Source organism: Orussus abietinus, unplaced genomic scaffold (genome assembly GCF_000612105.2).
Source record: "Orussus abietinus isolate OABI.00-Male unplaced genomic scaffold, Oabi_2.0 scaffold17, whole genome shotgun sequence".
NCBI classification, from domain to species: Eukaryota; Metazoa; Arthropoda; class Insecta; order Hymenoptera; family Orussidae; genus Orussus; species Orussus abietinus.
The window spans coordinates 1,246,879-1,263,414 of NW_019395988.1; the positions used below are offsets into that span (position 1 = coordinate 1,246,879).

At 47.5% G+C, this 16,536-nt stretch overlaps 2 protein-coding genes across 9 annotated transcripts in view; both read right to left on the reverse strand.

Annotated features, from left to right (window-relative positions):
• Window positions 1-5,044: 5,044 nt before the first annotated feature.
• LOC105702347 lies at window positions 5,045-9,300 on the reverse strand. The gene is made up of 4 exons (XM_012429846.2): window positions 9,234-9,300; window positions 8,310-8,634; window positions 8,070-8,178; window positions 5,045-8,001 (listed from the first exon to the last, which is right to left on the reverse strand). Exons 1-4 carry the CDS (start codon window positions 9,298-9,300, stop codon window positions 5,422-5,424), a joined length of 3,081 nt encoding a protein of 1,026 aa, XP_012285269.1. The 3' UTR covers window positions 5,045-5,421.
• An 835-nt stretch (window positions 9,301-10,135) lies between these two features.
• LOC105702440 (steroid hormone receptor ERR1) overlaps window positions 10,136-16,536 on the reverse strand; it is a 28,291-nt gene continuing 21,890 nt past the window's right edge. For 7 of the 8 annotated variants that reach the window (XM_012430012.2, XM_012430011.2, XM_012430007.2 and 4 more), the window contains one exon: window positions 10,136-16,386. In XM_012430012.2, the coding sequence (XP_012285435.1) occupies window positions 16,048-16,386 (339 nt within the window). In that variant the 3' untranslated portion in view covers window positions 10,136-16,047. The remainder of the gene's footprint in view (window positions 16,387-16,536) is intronic. The other variant, XM_012430015.2, reaches the window with a different exon arrangement.

Here is a 16,536-nt window from a genome sequence, read left to right on the forward strand (position 1 = left end):
TGACAACTCCATTCGGAATGGGTTTCCATAAATATTAGAAGAGCCGCGAGGACCACCGCCCGCCGTGAATGCGGCCGAGACCTCGTAACGTAACTCGTTTAAATAAAGTGACGTGCTAATGGAATCTCTTTCAATCCCTCCTCTAGCTTCGCCCGATCGGTTTTATTGTACATCGCGTTTCATAAGTGAAGAGGGTGCTAACCGAGGGGATACAGTACATGAACTACGGGCAAATCAACTCAGACCGGGTGAAGGAAAATATTAGCGGGTTTTTCGCAGCTCGAGAGCCGCGAATCGCAAACCGGAGGCAGCGATAGAATTCCACCCGGATGAATTAATATTATCGTGCCGGTAATAAAGGGGGTGGAAGGGGGGGTGGAGAGCTTTTACGTACTGCGACGTAATAACGCATTGGTATAACGAGGAATTCATTAGTTTTGAGGCACCGGAGGGGGAGGCCGCCGGGGAGAAAATTCCTAGACCGATTTACAGGCTCATAATTTGCGGATCACACACGGCGAGAGGCGGCGATAAAACGTTCCTTATTAATGAGGGAAAAAGATCGTCCCGGAGGCGCTAAATGCGCCGGAGAGAGAGAGAGAGGAGACGTCCTGGGGAAAAACGAGCGAACGTAATTTATAACCGCAGGGAGGGAAAGCTTTGCAGGATAGGAACGATAAAATCCCCGTTTCATAAGGTTAAACAAAGGAGAGGAGGCGCGAGGGGGGTAAAGAGCGAGAGAGGGGGAGGGAAGGAAGGACAGAGGCCAGAAAACAGAGGCGGAGGTACGCGGAAGAAAGTGATGCCGGAAAGGGTTGAGCTTTTTTACCGGAGGCCCGGGCTTCCCGCGACGCGCGGCATAAAATCCACCTAGGGTATATTTCACCCGCTTATGCATTATGAAATATGGCATGACTTTTTAGTGATCTCCCCGGGTCCGAGGACTGGGTGCAGTTTTCGGGGGCGCACCCCCTTTGAGCTCGGGAGCCTCGATCCGGGGGGATTTTTCTTTCGCACCCTCGACCCACCTGGGGGAGCCCTTTGCGAGGACAGGGGACCCTGGAAAATTGCAACGATCGGATCCCCCTGGGTGGAAATCATTTCCTTCGTATCGCTGCCTCCCCTGGAACGGGACAAAGAGACTTGGCGAGCGCTCGGGGCGGGGGTGGAAGTGCCATCTCATTGACTATTTACAAAGAGTACTCGCCGGGTCCATTCTCGTTAAAGGTACGGCGCAACGTCTAAGAAATTTCTACCGAGCGGATCGGTATGTCGATTTGAGAGAAAAGGCACGGATACGCCCGTCGACAGGTGCGAATTTATCGATGCTCGCTCTTCTAATTCTTTGTATCGCGGCACAAAGGGCGGGCGAGATGGAAAGGGGGGCCAGGGTGGAGGCTCCCTCGTTTAACTCAAAGCGACAGGAGCGGTTTTTGAGAAATGAGGTATAAAGATGATTACCTCTCTCGCGGCATCTCTACGGCGCTTTCTCTCGCCCATCTCTCCACGGGGTGTTTATGATCCATCTATTCTGCGGGGGATCACTTCGTTCACTCTCCGCCGTTGCAATTTCCACTTCGGCCGACATCATCGACGGGCTTTATTTCCCACCGCGGAAAATCCTACCTCGGAATATTCAACCCTCCGACTTCCCCGAGTTTATCGAGCCCCCCCGCGAAGATCGTCTCTCACTCGACCGAGTTCCTCCATCGGTTCAATTAAACCCGAGACGAGCTCGGCTCGTAAATGAGGCTAGAATTTATAAATAAACAAACCACTCGTTATCACCCCTCCACCCTGGGCCCCGAATTTCGAATTCTTCACTCCACCAGCGAGGAATCGTGAGGTCGGTAAAAAAATGATCAGTTGACCCAGTGCTTATGTCGAGGCACCTCCAAAAAGGGGACTCCACGAAGGAGCAAGGAGATATCCGGGGAAAGAAAGCACAGAAGAGAACCTGGGTGGTCAGCCTGAATCATGGGGAAATAAAAAATGGCCAGCTGGTAGAGGGGCATTATGAGCCCCACTTCCCTTTGTCCCGGGAACGAGCCTCGGAACAATCAAATCCTGGTACCGAAGCCGAAAAGTGGTGCCGCGTATAACGTATACCGTCTGCACCTCCGCTGTTTGGGTCCTGGGGATTTAAAGAGGGAGAGCCTAGGGCTTTTCACCCCGACACTCGGCTGAAAGCCCAGGCGAGAAACCTCGGAAAGCTTCATCCCCTTAAAGGGGGGAAAAAATCGCAATTACGGTCAAACAACGCGACAAAGGCTGCACCAAATGTAATTGAATGGACCGTTCTCAAAATTCTCAAAGTACCCCTGATTAGTAACTCGGGAATATCACATAACGAATCGCGTGATCAGCTGTCAGTTGTTAATACATCCTCAATATAATCCATTGTTTCCTTACATTTGTGTACTTTTTAGGTTGAAGTTAGATTAATTGAAGCTAAACGATCGAATTTGGCTGGTTACTCTAAACGGCGGTTAGAGGAAGTTAACCTGCCGTTGAAATGTGGCGGAAGGGGGAATTTATTGTAACCGAGGATTAGCTCTTTGACCGAGGTTAGTGGAACCGGGGATAGAGATTTCCGGCCCGATTTTCGTCCTGTAGCTTCCTGCGGACTTGCGGAAATGGCGATATTAACGTCGAAGGTACTGTAATAAGGTGTATATATAGTTCCGTGAGGGAGGAAAACCATGATTGGGTCCACGGGAAGCGACGCGTAAAAGATTCCATTAAACCCAGATCGAAGTAGCGAAGGAAGGCGATCTCGATCGCAGGCGTTGATATCGTTCATTTGTCCGTACGCCATGGATCGGGGCATAAACTCGGATTGACGTTCGAGGGCGAAGGGGAAACCTCGGAGGAGAATCCGCAGCCCGAAGGGACGTAAATTTAGTCGAAAGAAATTGTAATTAATTAAGGGGAGCAAAGAACAAAGTCCTCGAGGGGAAGAGGTGTCGGCCGGAGACAAAAGGGCGAGATTCGCGTCTCTCCGGCGAAACTGCGGCAGGTCAATGAAACGAGAGTAATGCGACCAATTAGTAAGAATTAGCATTGCCGGGTCAACGGGCGCCGGTCTTACGGTACTCGGAAAAATAATTGTCCCGATCCTCGGCAAAGACTTCTTAACTTCCACTCCCGGGAATGGTTACACCGAGTCTTCCTCTCCGGCGTAAACACGACTGCCTACATTTCCCTTCCCTTCTGAAGATATTCAAATTGACGTTGTTTATTTAACGTAATTGAGACGTATCGGGTGGTTAAGACTCACTTCTACGCGCCGAGGTGGCGTGGAAGGTGATTTTTACCGATCTGTAAGGACCAAATTCCGCGATCCATTTTTCTTAAAATTTTAATATCTTTTACATTTCATTTATTTTTAATTATAATTGAGATTAGAATTTTACATTTCATCGTGATCATAGAGATGTCGGGGCCGTTTGGCGATTTTTACGTCGCCTTGAACGTCTCCCCAAATATGACTTTTATGGTTAACGCAGATCAGGACGGATCGCAGGATATCGCCATCGCGGTACAGGGTGAGCCCTGATGTGACCTAAAATCTGGCCCATCAACGGTATACGATAACGATGGGGACGACTCATAAAATGCGTGATAACGATCTGATTTGCAGCGCGACGATCCGTGCCACCGTATGGAAACCTTTAATGTAGCCGAAGAAATTTACGCGGGGCGATAAACTATTATCCAAGGGGAACATCGGTGTCCTGTAGGAACCCCTCGCCCGAAGTAAGTCATCCGATCGAAAAGGTATCTCTTCGAAGCCGCGTGGTGCCTTATTAAATATTTCTCCTACGTTTTACTCGAGTTTAACTGGCAAACCCTCCGCGAAGAGCAGCCTGGCACGAGCAATCGTCTACGGGGATTGAAATTGCCCGGCAGAAACTCCCTCTAATTAATATCTATTATTAGGGATATCTAACGACGGCGGTCGACATCCGGAAGAGATCGCGGACGGGACGGGTCCGAGACGAAGGGAGTTCCCGGCTGTCGGTGTCTAATTGAACCTCGGGAACAATTGCTGGATCTCGCAAGGCCACCTTCGTCTGATCCGGATTCGGGAATTTCGGGAGAGGACCTAGAATATGCCTTGAAGAAATAAATATACCGGCGGCGGGGTGGAAAGGAAGGGAGGACGCTCGATGGGTCACCCTTAGCCAGACTTTGGCTTTATTATTATGCATTTATGCAGATTGGAATTAATATCCGAAGTCCCAAAGCGGATTCCAGGGCGCAATCGCCGATCGAACTTGGGCTAGACATCGATTGAATTCGACGAGGCCAATTACTCGCCTCGGTCCGCTTCCCGCAACGACGAGGACCTCGTGCTTCCTCCTCCCTCGCATCGCGTGTGCCAAATCGCGTATACAGTTTTCAGTAATAAGACACTAAGTACCTCTTAGCCTTATTGACCCGACGTCTCTTCTCTGCACCCGAGCCGATCCTCCCTGCCCATTGACCGGGCCGCTCTCGATTCCTCCCTAGAGCGGATTTCCTCCGAAGAACGGATATTTATTGAAAGCCATTTTGTGCACCGATTCAAACCTGGATAGCGTTCTTTCATTTATCCTGATTTCGATTGAAGGATGCCTACCGACCATCCAGAACGTTTCCTGAGGGCGAATGCATCATCGGGAAGAGTGGAGGAAAATTCACGCGGCATCGTGTCTTTAATTTGAGTTTCCTTATTCTTACACCAAATGTATACCCATTAGCACGAAATTATTGTACGACTCAGAAAACACGAATTTCTGGAGTTTTACTTATAATAATTGCGAACCGGTAATTGTCATAGCGGCGGCCACGTGGTCTCCCCGCAGGAGGTCGGTCTTCCCTAACCTCTTTCGGCGGCAACCGCTTCTAACCGCGCAACGATAAAAGTCCGACCGCAAATGGTACCATAAACTTTAGCGATATCGTAAAATATATATATATATATATTCGCTCCTTTCAACTGCGACGCATACCGGAATGCCGGGGCACGCATGAAAATGCGCCGCATGAGGATTGCCTTTATTACCGCGAATCCGCGATTGCGGAAAAACCGCGGAAACGGACTAATGGAAGAGTGGCCTCTGCCCGGAGTCGACCGACTTGGCGCGAGGTCCGAACCAACGAGTGGGAGCGAGAGGGAGCGAGGCGCCGCCGCGCGAGAGCGACAAGGAAGGAGATACTTACGCGCGACCAACGCGTCGGATCGCGCCCATACCGTTTACGGGATAATCCGGAAATCCGTTTACGGGGCCTCGTAAAGCCACGGTGACGTTACCAGGTGCTCCCCTCGTAAATAATGAGCCGAATGAGGACCAGTTACGAATTTATTAACTTCCGGTAGCGATATGAAGAATCGAAGAAATTTACAATAACTCTACCAGATGAGGGAATGGTAGATCACGTTGCATTTTTACACTTTATTCCAATCTCGTTCGCGACGACTTGAGGTTGTCCTTGGTTGTAAAACCACCTGTACCTTTGTTCCATGTTCTTTCCCGGACTATCTCGTTTTCCAGGTCGTACCATATTTTTCCTGGTACCTAAAGTTTCTTTTGGCACCAAAGCACCCTCTTGCAAAAGGCGATATCGTTGTTCATGTCGATTGCTCTTGGCCGGCGTAAATCTATCCCATGTCTTTGGTCTACTTGGGGATTTTTTAAATACTATCGGTGGACTCATTTTATTTCTATCGTCGGAAATATAAGATGGGTCCTTCGAATGAATATAATTATCCACGTCGTTCCTATATTTCCCGGGAATACTGTTGCTTCGAGAATCTCCGGAAACCTCACTTTCTGGAGGACCATCCACCATTGGCACCGTTTCTTTTAGCTTGAATGAAACTGGCCAGATACTGGAAATCGTCGGATAGTTTACTTTGATTACCGTCTTTGCAGGTGGTTCCCTCAAATCGTCCGGAACGTTGGTACCTTTCAAGGTACTTAGTCTCAAGTCAGTAGACACGGTTGCGACGGTACGACCTAGACTGGAAACGACATCCGCTTTCTTCTTCCCTACAAATTCATGTATCCCACCTGTATTATCATCTTCTAAATTTTCAGACTCCTCGTGATCGATAGAAACCACTGTCGACTTATCGGGTGCCAAAGATCCTGTCCTACCTTCCTCATCCTGAGCACTTAACGACGCGTTTTCCTTCCTACTTGTTAATTCCAGGTCGACATTTTGTAAAGAAGCGTTTTTCCCTAATTTTTCATTCCCAGAATTTGTCAACTCCTCAAAGCCCACGTTTGTTACGTCGGTGTTGATTTTATCCTGACCCGAATCAGTATTTATTAAAGTCGTGCTCGTTTCAAGGGGACCAGGGGAATCCACTTCGAGATCATCCCCCAGGTCGGGGTGCCTCGTGGATGCAGACGTGCTCGGCGCTGCATCGATCTGCATTTCAGAGCGATCAGGTTGGCTATTCTCCCAGATATTTGGGGGGGACGCCTCTTCGGTATTAGATTGTCTCCCCGGCAATCCCGACTCCTTCATCTCCGCATTGTCAAAGGAGCCGTCAGGAAGGCGAAGATTAAGCGTGACTCCGAGACGATTCGGAATTGCCCGACCTGGCTGACCCGAAGGGTTGAAGGTCATCCCGGAACTTCCCTCGGGATCTCCGTAAATCCCAGTTGGATTCGTCTTTCCGGGATCGTTTGTTTTACTCGTCAAAGTCGGCTCCGAGGTGAAGCTCTCGAAATTCCGATCCCTCGTGGAACTTATCTCAAACTTCGAAACGGAAAACCGGGCCCGGGAGTTCTTCTCGGTGGAGGTCACTTCGGGAACTCCGCTTGAAATTCCCGAGAAATTGGCCGAGAAACTGCCGTTACCATCGACAGGCGGTAAAAGTTCGTCAGACCCTGGGTCGGTTAGCATTTTCCCCCTTTCGTCCACTTTCCTCGGGGAAAAGGTGGTCCGAGGTGTCCGACCGACCGTTTTTGACGTTTCTTCGACCTCCGCATCCTTTTCGCCCTCCGAGGACGCCTCCGCCATTTTGGACAATTTCGGGACGTTGGCTTGGAAGAGAACTTGGCCAAAACTGCTCCCAAGAACTGTACTAGTCTCCGAAGGTGGCCCATCGGGTGTCTTTTCCCTTCCCGATGACCCTGAATAATATGAATTTTCTCCATAATTCTTGACATCCGAATTTTTTAATAATATCCCCTTCGATCGCTCCGTGACGCCTGTTGGTGACTTGGGGTTAGAAAAATCGACTTTGTTGCTGTCAAGTAAATCCTTTATAGGAACCTCTTCATCCGATGTATCAAATATGCCTTCCCTGTTGATGTCAGATCTGGGAAACAATGTCAACCGGATTTTCTTGAGATCGTTTAATCTGGAAACTGCAGCTTCTTTATTCCGGGTTGATTCAACCGCCGCCATTGTTGATGTGATTAACTTTTCGGTCTCTTGCGGGTACTCGGATAAATCTTCCTCGGTAAATTCACACTCTGTTACGCGATTTCCATTTACAGATTCTTCATCGTCAATAAATATATTATCTGTCAACATTGTACTGCCAGAAGAGATTGGTGGAGTGTATGCAAATTGGATAGACGTTGGTTTGTCGTTAATTCCCTCCCATTGATTTCTTCGCGATGGATCGAAGTTCTCTAATATGTATTTATCATCGTGTTCCTTATTTGACGTTCCAATCGTGACTTTTTCCGTTGATAAATAATAGGAGACTTTTTCTGCCTCCATCGATTCAGACGAATCATGACTAATTTTCTTCACTTCTGGTATAATCAGCTGATCAGACTTTGTTTTAGTATGAAATAATTTAGCTCCGTCGTTTGACGTTTCAGAGTTCACCGAAACATTATTTGTGCCTAAAATTTCATTCGAACTAGATTGCGATATCTTGTAATCATCCGTGAAACTTGCAGTACCATCCTCGGGAAATGACGTCGCGTCATTCTTCAACCTCGTAGAAGACGTCTTCGCCTCATTTGGAGTTTCATACCCAACAGTCTGTCGAGAAAAACCGCAACTTACATTTCCATGCATTTACTCGGTTGGTTGTTATCACCAGGACTTACCGTCTTCATTTCCCCAGTACTCCAACCCGTGGTCGATAAGGTCGGTCCCCTGGTCTCCGAAATACTGTTCATCGTCCCCGGTGAAATTTCTTCCTGACTAGCGATCGAGCTTTAAAAAACGAAAGACGTCGTTACAGCTGTTAATATAAATATGAGCGTCGGTAGCGTAGGTATTTAGAATTTTTCTCATCGACATATGAAACTTCTCTAGGTGTTTCACATCGCCTTGAAGCCACTCACCTCATTTTCTGATCTTTCTGTTGGTCGATCACGGGAGTGAGTCCCTTCGCCTGTTCATAGCCGACGAGTAAAACTCGGAAGAGGCGACGAAGCTGCTCCCGAAGAATCGAATCCTCCGGTTGGGCCTCGTAGAGTGAAAAAAGTCGAGACCAGTCCGTCTGGCGGTCGCCAAAAATCGAGACATTTCTCCTGTCGTGTGGATCTCTCCCAAGTGTCTCCAAAGTCGGCTCGTTCGTCAAGTTCAACGTCGAAATATACTCTTCGAGGTCCACCAGGTCAACGGGAAGACAAGCCGGCAGTGTCGGCCCGTCTTTCAAGTCCTGGACTGCAATTGCACATTAAACATTTCCTACACTTACCTCCGTATTAACCGGAGTAACATTTATTAACCGTAATTCCAGGTGAAAATCGTTAGAAATAAAAGATTAAATAAACGAGCTGGACAATAATTCCCGGAGGGGAAAAAACCGCAAATAGCCAGACGCGACCACGAGCGAATCTTCGCCCGACCGAGAAATTCCATTTCTACTTATACAGGAATAAGAACCTCGCGACGTAGGTTATACTTTTCTCGAAATCGGGAATTATTCGGCTTAACTTCCTAGCGGCGTTTCTCTTCTAAAATCCTTGATATAACTCTTAGAGAGGGTCACTCGATTTTTCCCGCCGGGAGAAAAGTGCAGGCAGTAAAGCCTTGAAAGGTCTCAGTTTCATTTCGCATTTCCCTGTCTCGGGCGATCTCTCTTTTTGACACCTCCCCTCGTTAATCCTACCCGAGCCCTCCGAGAGACATTTGACAGGGGAAAATTCTAATCGGAAGATCCAATTTAAGAATACGTTTCACGAGTCTTATGCGCGAAATTTTTCATCTCGCCCCGGGGCGTGATTAATCGCACGAGCGAAAAGGAAAAATCGTCCCCTCACCCTTTCTGGCGGACACAATGGCCGCGGCGAAATTTAGGGAAACGTAGAGAAGGACTTTACGGAACATGGCTGCCGAGGCGACTGGCGAGATCGGATTCTTTCGCCGGCGTGCTCGAGTGGATGGCCAGCAGTGTTTGCAAAATTCTCCCACTGTTTGCCGAACCTCGAGCGAGCCATTTGCCCCTCGGTCAATTCGCCCAAAATCTGCCGAATTTCGCCTTTCAAAGTCCCCGCTGAAAATCCAGACATTAGAAGAAATCCTCGCGAACCGAAAATCCCTAAGGCCCCAAAAAGAAAATTCTACAAAGTAACAAAAAGATATAAGATTTAACCGGCTGACGTGAAACCACATTCAGATTCTTTTTTGTCAACGGTTAACCTTTAGAGCATGAGACAGAGAACACCCGTCCCCAAATTTTGATCTTTTCTCCGAGAAATTTCCAAATAATTTCTTCCCAACGCCAAGGGCATTATAGATATTCCAAAAAATTATATTATTAGCTTGTCAATCGTCACTTGGTCTTACTTAATGCATAAATTGTACGAATTGAGATCTAGTTGAGAAAAATTTGCTCGCTCAGCTGTGAGGTGTCGCGCACAATGGCGAGCCAGGTATCAAGTGTCATCTCCGGTGATAAGCGGTCGTCATAACGCGTTTGCGTGGATTAAATAACGCGTCTTCCCATTTTCCGGTTCCGAATTAAAACGTACGGGAAGAAACGCAAGAGCATAAGATAGCAAAAAAAAATGTTGACCAAGGAAATCGAGGACATTTCTTCATACGCGTCGAATAGTGACATGGACAAAATTTGCCCTAAAAAGTCCGGCCAAAGAATTTCGTTGTCACCTATCACATGATAAAAGAAGAAAGCGAGCAAGGCAACCAAAGGTTCGCAACACACTTTCGATGCAACGTCCTTTTATTCTCTCGAGTGTCCTGACAAATTTCGCGTTGGGCGAGTGCGCTTAAATCCCAGCCGGGTGGAGGCGCTGCTCGCGCCGATCGTTAAGGCGACGTGAAACTGGCAATCCCAGAAATCTCTTAGATGAAACTTTTTTCTGAACCGGGTGCATCGAATCGTATCAAAATTGACAATGTGAATAAGGAGGCTCTAGGGAAGGTCCTGACACCCAGGAAATTTGAGCCGTTTCAAAATTTCTTTACAGGTATTTTAAAAATGTGGTATTAAAAATGAAATTCCATGGGCGTCAGGACCTCCCTTACGGCTTCCCTGTTCACGTTGTAAAGTTAGAAACGATTAGGTAGCCTCAATTCGGGAAAAGGTTCCACGAACGATCGAGCCCTCGGAAGCCACTTTCGCATCCCCTTAACGTCGCGATCGGTGATGTCTCTCCCTACCGGGGTGTGAGGGGGTGTATATATATAAAAATTATACATAGGTCTACTACATTAATTACAAAGTAGCTACGTACATATTTATAATGGCGACAGAAACGAGCTTTCCGTCGCGCCGAGCGAGCGAGTCGCGAGCCCGCGGGGCCGGAAGCGGAAGTCGTCCCTGGTCCCGAGGAAGGATCGCATTTCCGAGGCCGGGGAGTTCGGTATCGATTACCTCCTGCCACCGGGAAACCTCGGGACGTCGATTCGAGAGTGGCCCGCACTCAGGAAAAAATACATTTTGGCCATTTCCCCAGACCCAGCGACGACTAGGGGGGAACGGGGCCGAGGTCTCCGCGCCCGTCGACGGGCGAGGCTCCAAATTCTCAAGACCTCGATTCCCTTCCCCGAAAGTACCTTGACATAAACTAAACCATGAAATAGTATAAGGAGACACAACGCCAATAGTCGGTTCCAAAAAGTGATCCCAAAATCGAGACTCAAGACCACCGATCTAACGTTGCGAGCGCCACGCGCGGGAAATAAGGGAACTGAAAGGAAGGAAATTCCTACCGATGTAAATGACCTAAAATGCTGGTAATTTTGCGATCTTGGGCCCCAAAAGTGTTGCCGATTTCTGTACATCGTATCTCCTCATACTACTCCGTAAACTAAACGAACCGTAACTTGCTAATGCCCCGAACAAAAAACTTGCGATTCGCGGTTCGCCCCGCGAGCGCCTCCCTCGGTCGGCCATCTTCTTTCCGCGCTGAAAGTCGCATCGAGGCAAATGAAGGACATCGTTCGACAATCTCGCAATCCTCATCGTCAACTTATACATACGTATGTATATTATATATATGTATATTGTATGTACATGCAGCTGAGCCCGAGCGGCGTTCTCTCGAGACCAAAATCGAAACAAAGTCCGCCGCGCCTCCGATGTTCCAAGACACGAGTCCCAAACGAGGACTCGTAAGCAACACCCTCGTGACTCGTTTCGTGATCTTTTACGAGGCAATGTTTCATGCAAATCTTTCGTCGCATTGTCTATCCGAGGAAGAACGCCTCTCCCGCGAAATACGCTGCGACGCCATTGCGCGTCCTTGCACTTGATCGACGCATTACTGCAAGTGTGTGGTATTTACCGAGCACGAAGCGTGGTTAATGTTCCACCATCGTCTTGTAACATGCAAGCATCACTTACGTAACGTACGAGCTATAATATTAAAACGCCTCCCTCTGCGCGCTCTCGTATATGCTTATCTATCAATATAATTATTCATTTTTTTATATATATATATATATATATTCATTTGCTTATAGGTTTGTAGGTTTTTGTATTGTATCGTTTGTTTGTTTGTTTGTTGAAACCCTGAGACTACGATCCTACCGGCCACGGCGAACCTGCTCGTGGACCCCCTTAAGGGCCTCCAACACCATATCGCAATTTTAAGGGTCTTTCGAGTCGCGTTCCTCTTATCTACGACCTCCCAAGGATTTCGTTAAGGCGATGCGAAAGTGACGTCGAAGAGTTCCCCTTAACGAGACTTATCTCCAAACAGGGTGTACCGAATAAATTCGAATTTTACAATATAATCATAAGGTCCTCAGACTCGAAATTACCACTTTTTACAAATTTCTTCGTAGACGTTTAAACAATTTTGTGTAAAGAAATTTAATTCCATTAGGGTCAAGACCTTCCTTATAGCCCCCGTGTTCAGGTTGTCAAGTTTGAAACGATTCGGTGTACTTAGGGGTAAAGTTTCATGATCGATTGACTCTTCGGATGCCACTTTCGCACCCCCTTAAGGGCGAAGCTTCGGATCGTGGACGGAATACGATCGATAATCCGAAATACTTTTGGTTGCCGCGGCACTTCCGGGCGGCGCGGGAAAGGCTGAACGAGCTGCCGCGCAGGCGCGAACACGGTTCATAATGTACAATATACACGATTAATGCGCCTCGTAACGCAAGATATCACAGTTCGATACAGAATCTCGTCTCGCCAGTTCCGGACGACGGTTTAAGGGGAGAAGAAACGCGAAAGAAATCCTCGAGGGGAAAAAAAGAAAAAACGGAGGTGAGAGCCTGAAATTACCTGCCAGGTAAAAATTTAGGGCACCCTGTAACGTTTCTGCAGTATGCACAACGTGAGTATGGAAGCGATAAAGGTCTTGACACCCTTAAAATTTCACTCGTAATACAAAATATTAAAAAATACCCAAAAACAAATTCGTAAACAATTAGAATTTCATTTCTTATAGCCTCCATATTCCCGTTGGAAATTTTCAAACGACTCGGTTACACCCAGTTCGGAGAAGTTTCATAAACGAGACCCGCCGAGTCGGCACTTTCGCATCGGCTTAAGGAAAGAAATTTCGGATTGCTTCCTATTTCCTATGATTTTTCGGGCCTTCCTTTCCTCTCGGTCGTTTTCTGGCGAGACGAGTCGAAGAGGGGACACGGCGGCGGAAAAAGAAGGAGAGGAGAACCGTCCCAGAGGTATTTCGGGCCGCCCGGGGTACCGCGGAATTCGCCGCGGCTCAACAGCCATGCTCTCCACTTCGTTATATCAATTAGTTTTATTATTCTAGCTACTACACGCTCAGAAACGGACCGCCGTTAATGAGATTGCCTAACGAGGTAATGGCGCGACCTTGTCTCGGCCGAAAACGAACTCGGCGGGTTGTGGCGATCAGCTGTTCGCGCGCGCGAGGCTAAATGCAGGGAAAGGACGAAACGAGATTTCCGGGGATGAAAAGAAACGCTTTCACCAGGTACGCGATAACAGGGGTGCAAAGGGAATCTGAGGTTACCATTGACATAAATCCAGACTTCAAGCGCGATTAAATGTAATGTCAAAGAAAATGAACGTTCCGTTGATGGGGTTACAAAAAGATGCCTCGGGAGCTGCGCGGTGCTGAATATCAATTCAGTTGAAATTAATTTAATTCGCTCATCGGGCCGCGCGCTTGAACGCGATACGCCTATCAACATGGCGAGTGATCACGAATCGAAGATACCATTATCACAAACTCTGCTTTCTGCCGACAGCGCCAAGCTTTTCCGATTACCGGGGCGAGGTGAACAACTGGTACATTGAGTTACCCTGGGCTGGGGGCAACTACCTTCCGCGGCGAAATCACATTTTTTTCTTTCCTTCTTCCAATAAGAACTAAAGGGCGCAACTAGCCGACGAGTAGTCTACTTAATTTTAAAACAAATTCATCTTGCGTGTATCAAAATATTGCGTTTGCGATAGTCGAGCGGGTACCATCGACAAGCCCCTGGCGTATTGCACTAAAATGCCGCGGTCCCCCCTATGGGGATTAATGTTTAATAATTATTAATAAACCACCGAGCTCGAGGAGGCGGACGCGCCGATGAACTCAGAGATGGGGATAACAATGCGATATCGATACCCTCCCTAGCTAGGCGTTAAGAAAAAGAAATACCCTTCCCAAGCGGTACTTCGCCCAGCTCCGTGTACGCCCTCTTTTAGAATTTCCTGCTGTCGTCTCATTCCACGCTCCGTTAATTATTAATAATCGTATGGTTCGATAGATGCGACCGGCTTTTTCGGCCACGTAAGAGACGATATTATGCGGACGACTCGCGCACCGGTCGTCGTTAACAGTATAATATCTAGATAATAAAGATCCCTGAATATATTTTCTCCTACGTTCCTTTGTGGCACGTGCGAATGACGTTCCACGATCACATGGGAATCCGGTAAACTATATAAAGTGCGTCTCCTCTTTTCTGGCGATCGAGCCCGATCGCACGAGGAATCGCCTGGCATGATGGAAAGGATTGATCGAAACTAAAAAATATCGCCGATTCTTTCGCGAAACGCTTCCCCCCTCGCATTTTCCATTTCGTTGCCTTTTGTGTGTACAAAGTGGAGAATAGAAAATATCGCCTGTTCCCTCCTCGCCGACTCCACCAGAATATTCCTCCGATCGCGATCTAAGGACTGGGCCGATCTACCGAGGAACCCCACCTGGTAACAATAAAAAACGCACAGTGGAAGAATGCTGTCTCGTAATCGGATACTATTCGTCGAATAAAAAGAAAAAGAAATTAAATAAAATCAAATAAGACATCTTTCCGATTTATCGATCGCTACGTGCATACGCGAGTCCTAATTTAACTAAACATTTCCATTTGCATCCGCGACGTAAATAAAAGAAAAACATAAATCCAAGATTGCCGAACGCGTTAAACGGGGGAAAAAAAAATGAAAAACCATCCTAAGGTACCGACGTTAAATCAATGTTAAACTATTCCGGTGGCGTGAGTTCAATTAAAATGTGATGCCAAATGTTGTGATGTACAGCATTCCTCCAAAGTACGGTTTGTTTGAAGAAAAATGAGGAGGTTCTAACGATCCACGGTTCCAAGGTTCCACAGATTAAGTCTCGGTTTCGCGTTCCACTTCTTTTTACCGTCTCGGCAACTAAGGAACTACTCGGCTCATCGCTCACAAGGTATCTCACTGGTTTCCTCTTTGTACAGAATCACTACGGGACTTCAGGACTCTTCGCCAAGTGGTCTAGTTCTCTTCCATCAATTTTGATAAACCGACCCTAGCGACAACTTAACCGATCGTCTTTGAAAAAAATAATTGAACGCGATTCGGTGGAGCCCTGATTCCGTGTCGAGCGAGACACACAAAAAGCCCGTACGAATTCGTACAAGGACAATGGAGTCGCGCACTCGACTTTTCTCCCCAAACATGCCTCGCCTCTAAAACAACGTATCGTCTCGTACCTGTAAAAAGGGTACTTAAAAATATAAACTTTTGACTTTTTCAACGAAAGACATCTCGGTTATCGATTCAGGCCAAGTGCGAAGATGTCCTTTTCCGGACGCATCCTGCCAATCCTAATCATAAACGCGGCCAACTTTTCTGCCCCTACGGATGCACACACTCCTCCAACTTAAAAACACGCAGCGCAACAAATTCTTAAGGGTGACGATTGCTCGGAGGTACCTATCCCGTACAACCTTCATAAAAATTAAATTTATATATATAAATCGTATACATGACGAACTGAAAACTATGTGCATCCGAATCGGTAGAAAAGCGCCGATGTTCCGAACAAACAGGACAGTTCCCTATCGGAAAACGGCAAAGGAAAATTGTTACCAAAGAGGTTTGGCTAGCGACTTCATCGGGCCATTTCGAGCTTCATACTGGTTAATTTAAATGACAAAAGAAATTCCTAGACATTCGGTTTCCAATGGGAAAGTAACATCGTTTCACTGGCTCACGCAGGTGTTCGGATCAGTTTCTTCTCGCACCCAGAGGGCCAGCTTGGCAAGCTCGATCGTTCTTTTCGTTGGTCGAGCTTGTAAGCTGTACGCGGACTCTGGAGCAGCGTGAATTAGGTCCATCCTCGGTTTAGGAATCACCTAGCGGATTGTTTTAGGAGCCTCGGTCTCGACTCCACCGATTCCTGAGAGCCCTCATCGGTAGATGGCAGCCTCCAGCATCTCGACGAAGAGCTTGTTCATAGGCACCTTGCCGGTTCGGTAGACGCTAGACCAGAATCTTCTGACAACTCCGTCGGCCTGCCTCAGGCTCGGCAGCACTAGGAACATATTTTGAGTGGCTCTTAAAGCCTGGCCAGGTCGAATCGCGGCAACGCAGTCCGACAAAGAGTTCAATATCGAGTCTCTAAAGCGGTACAGAGCTTGCGGCTCGTCCAGCCTGACGTCGCTGTTCGTCAGGATCAACGCCTTCAGCACAAAGAACTCCTCTCTGGAGAGGCCCAGTCGCTGGACCCTCTCCACGATTTGTATGCACTGTTGACAAAGAGAATACGTACATGCACGGATCCCTCCAACGATATCGTCTTAACTAATTAATCATTCTCTGTGGACAGTTCACCCTATACAATGAGGGCATAGGGTTCCAATTTTGAGAACGAATATCAAGAACATTAGCACGGAATT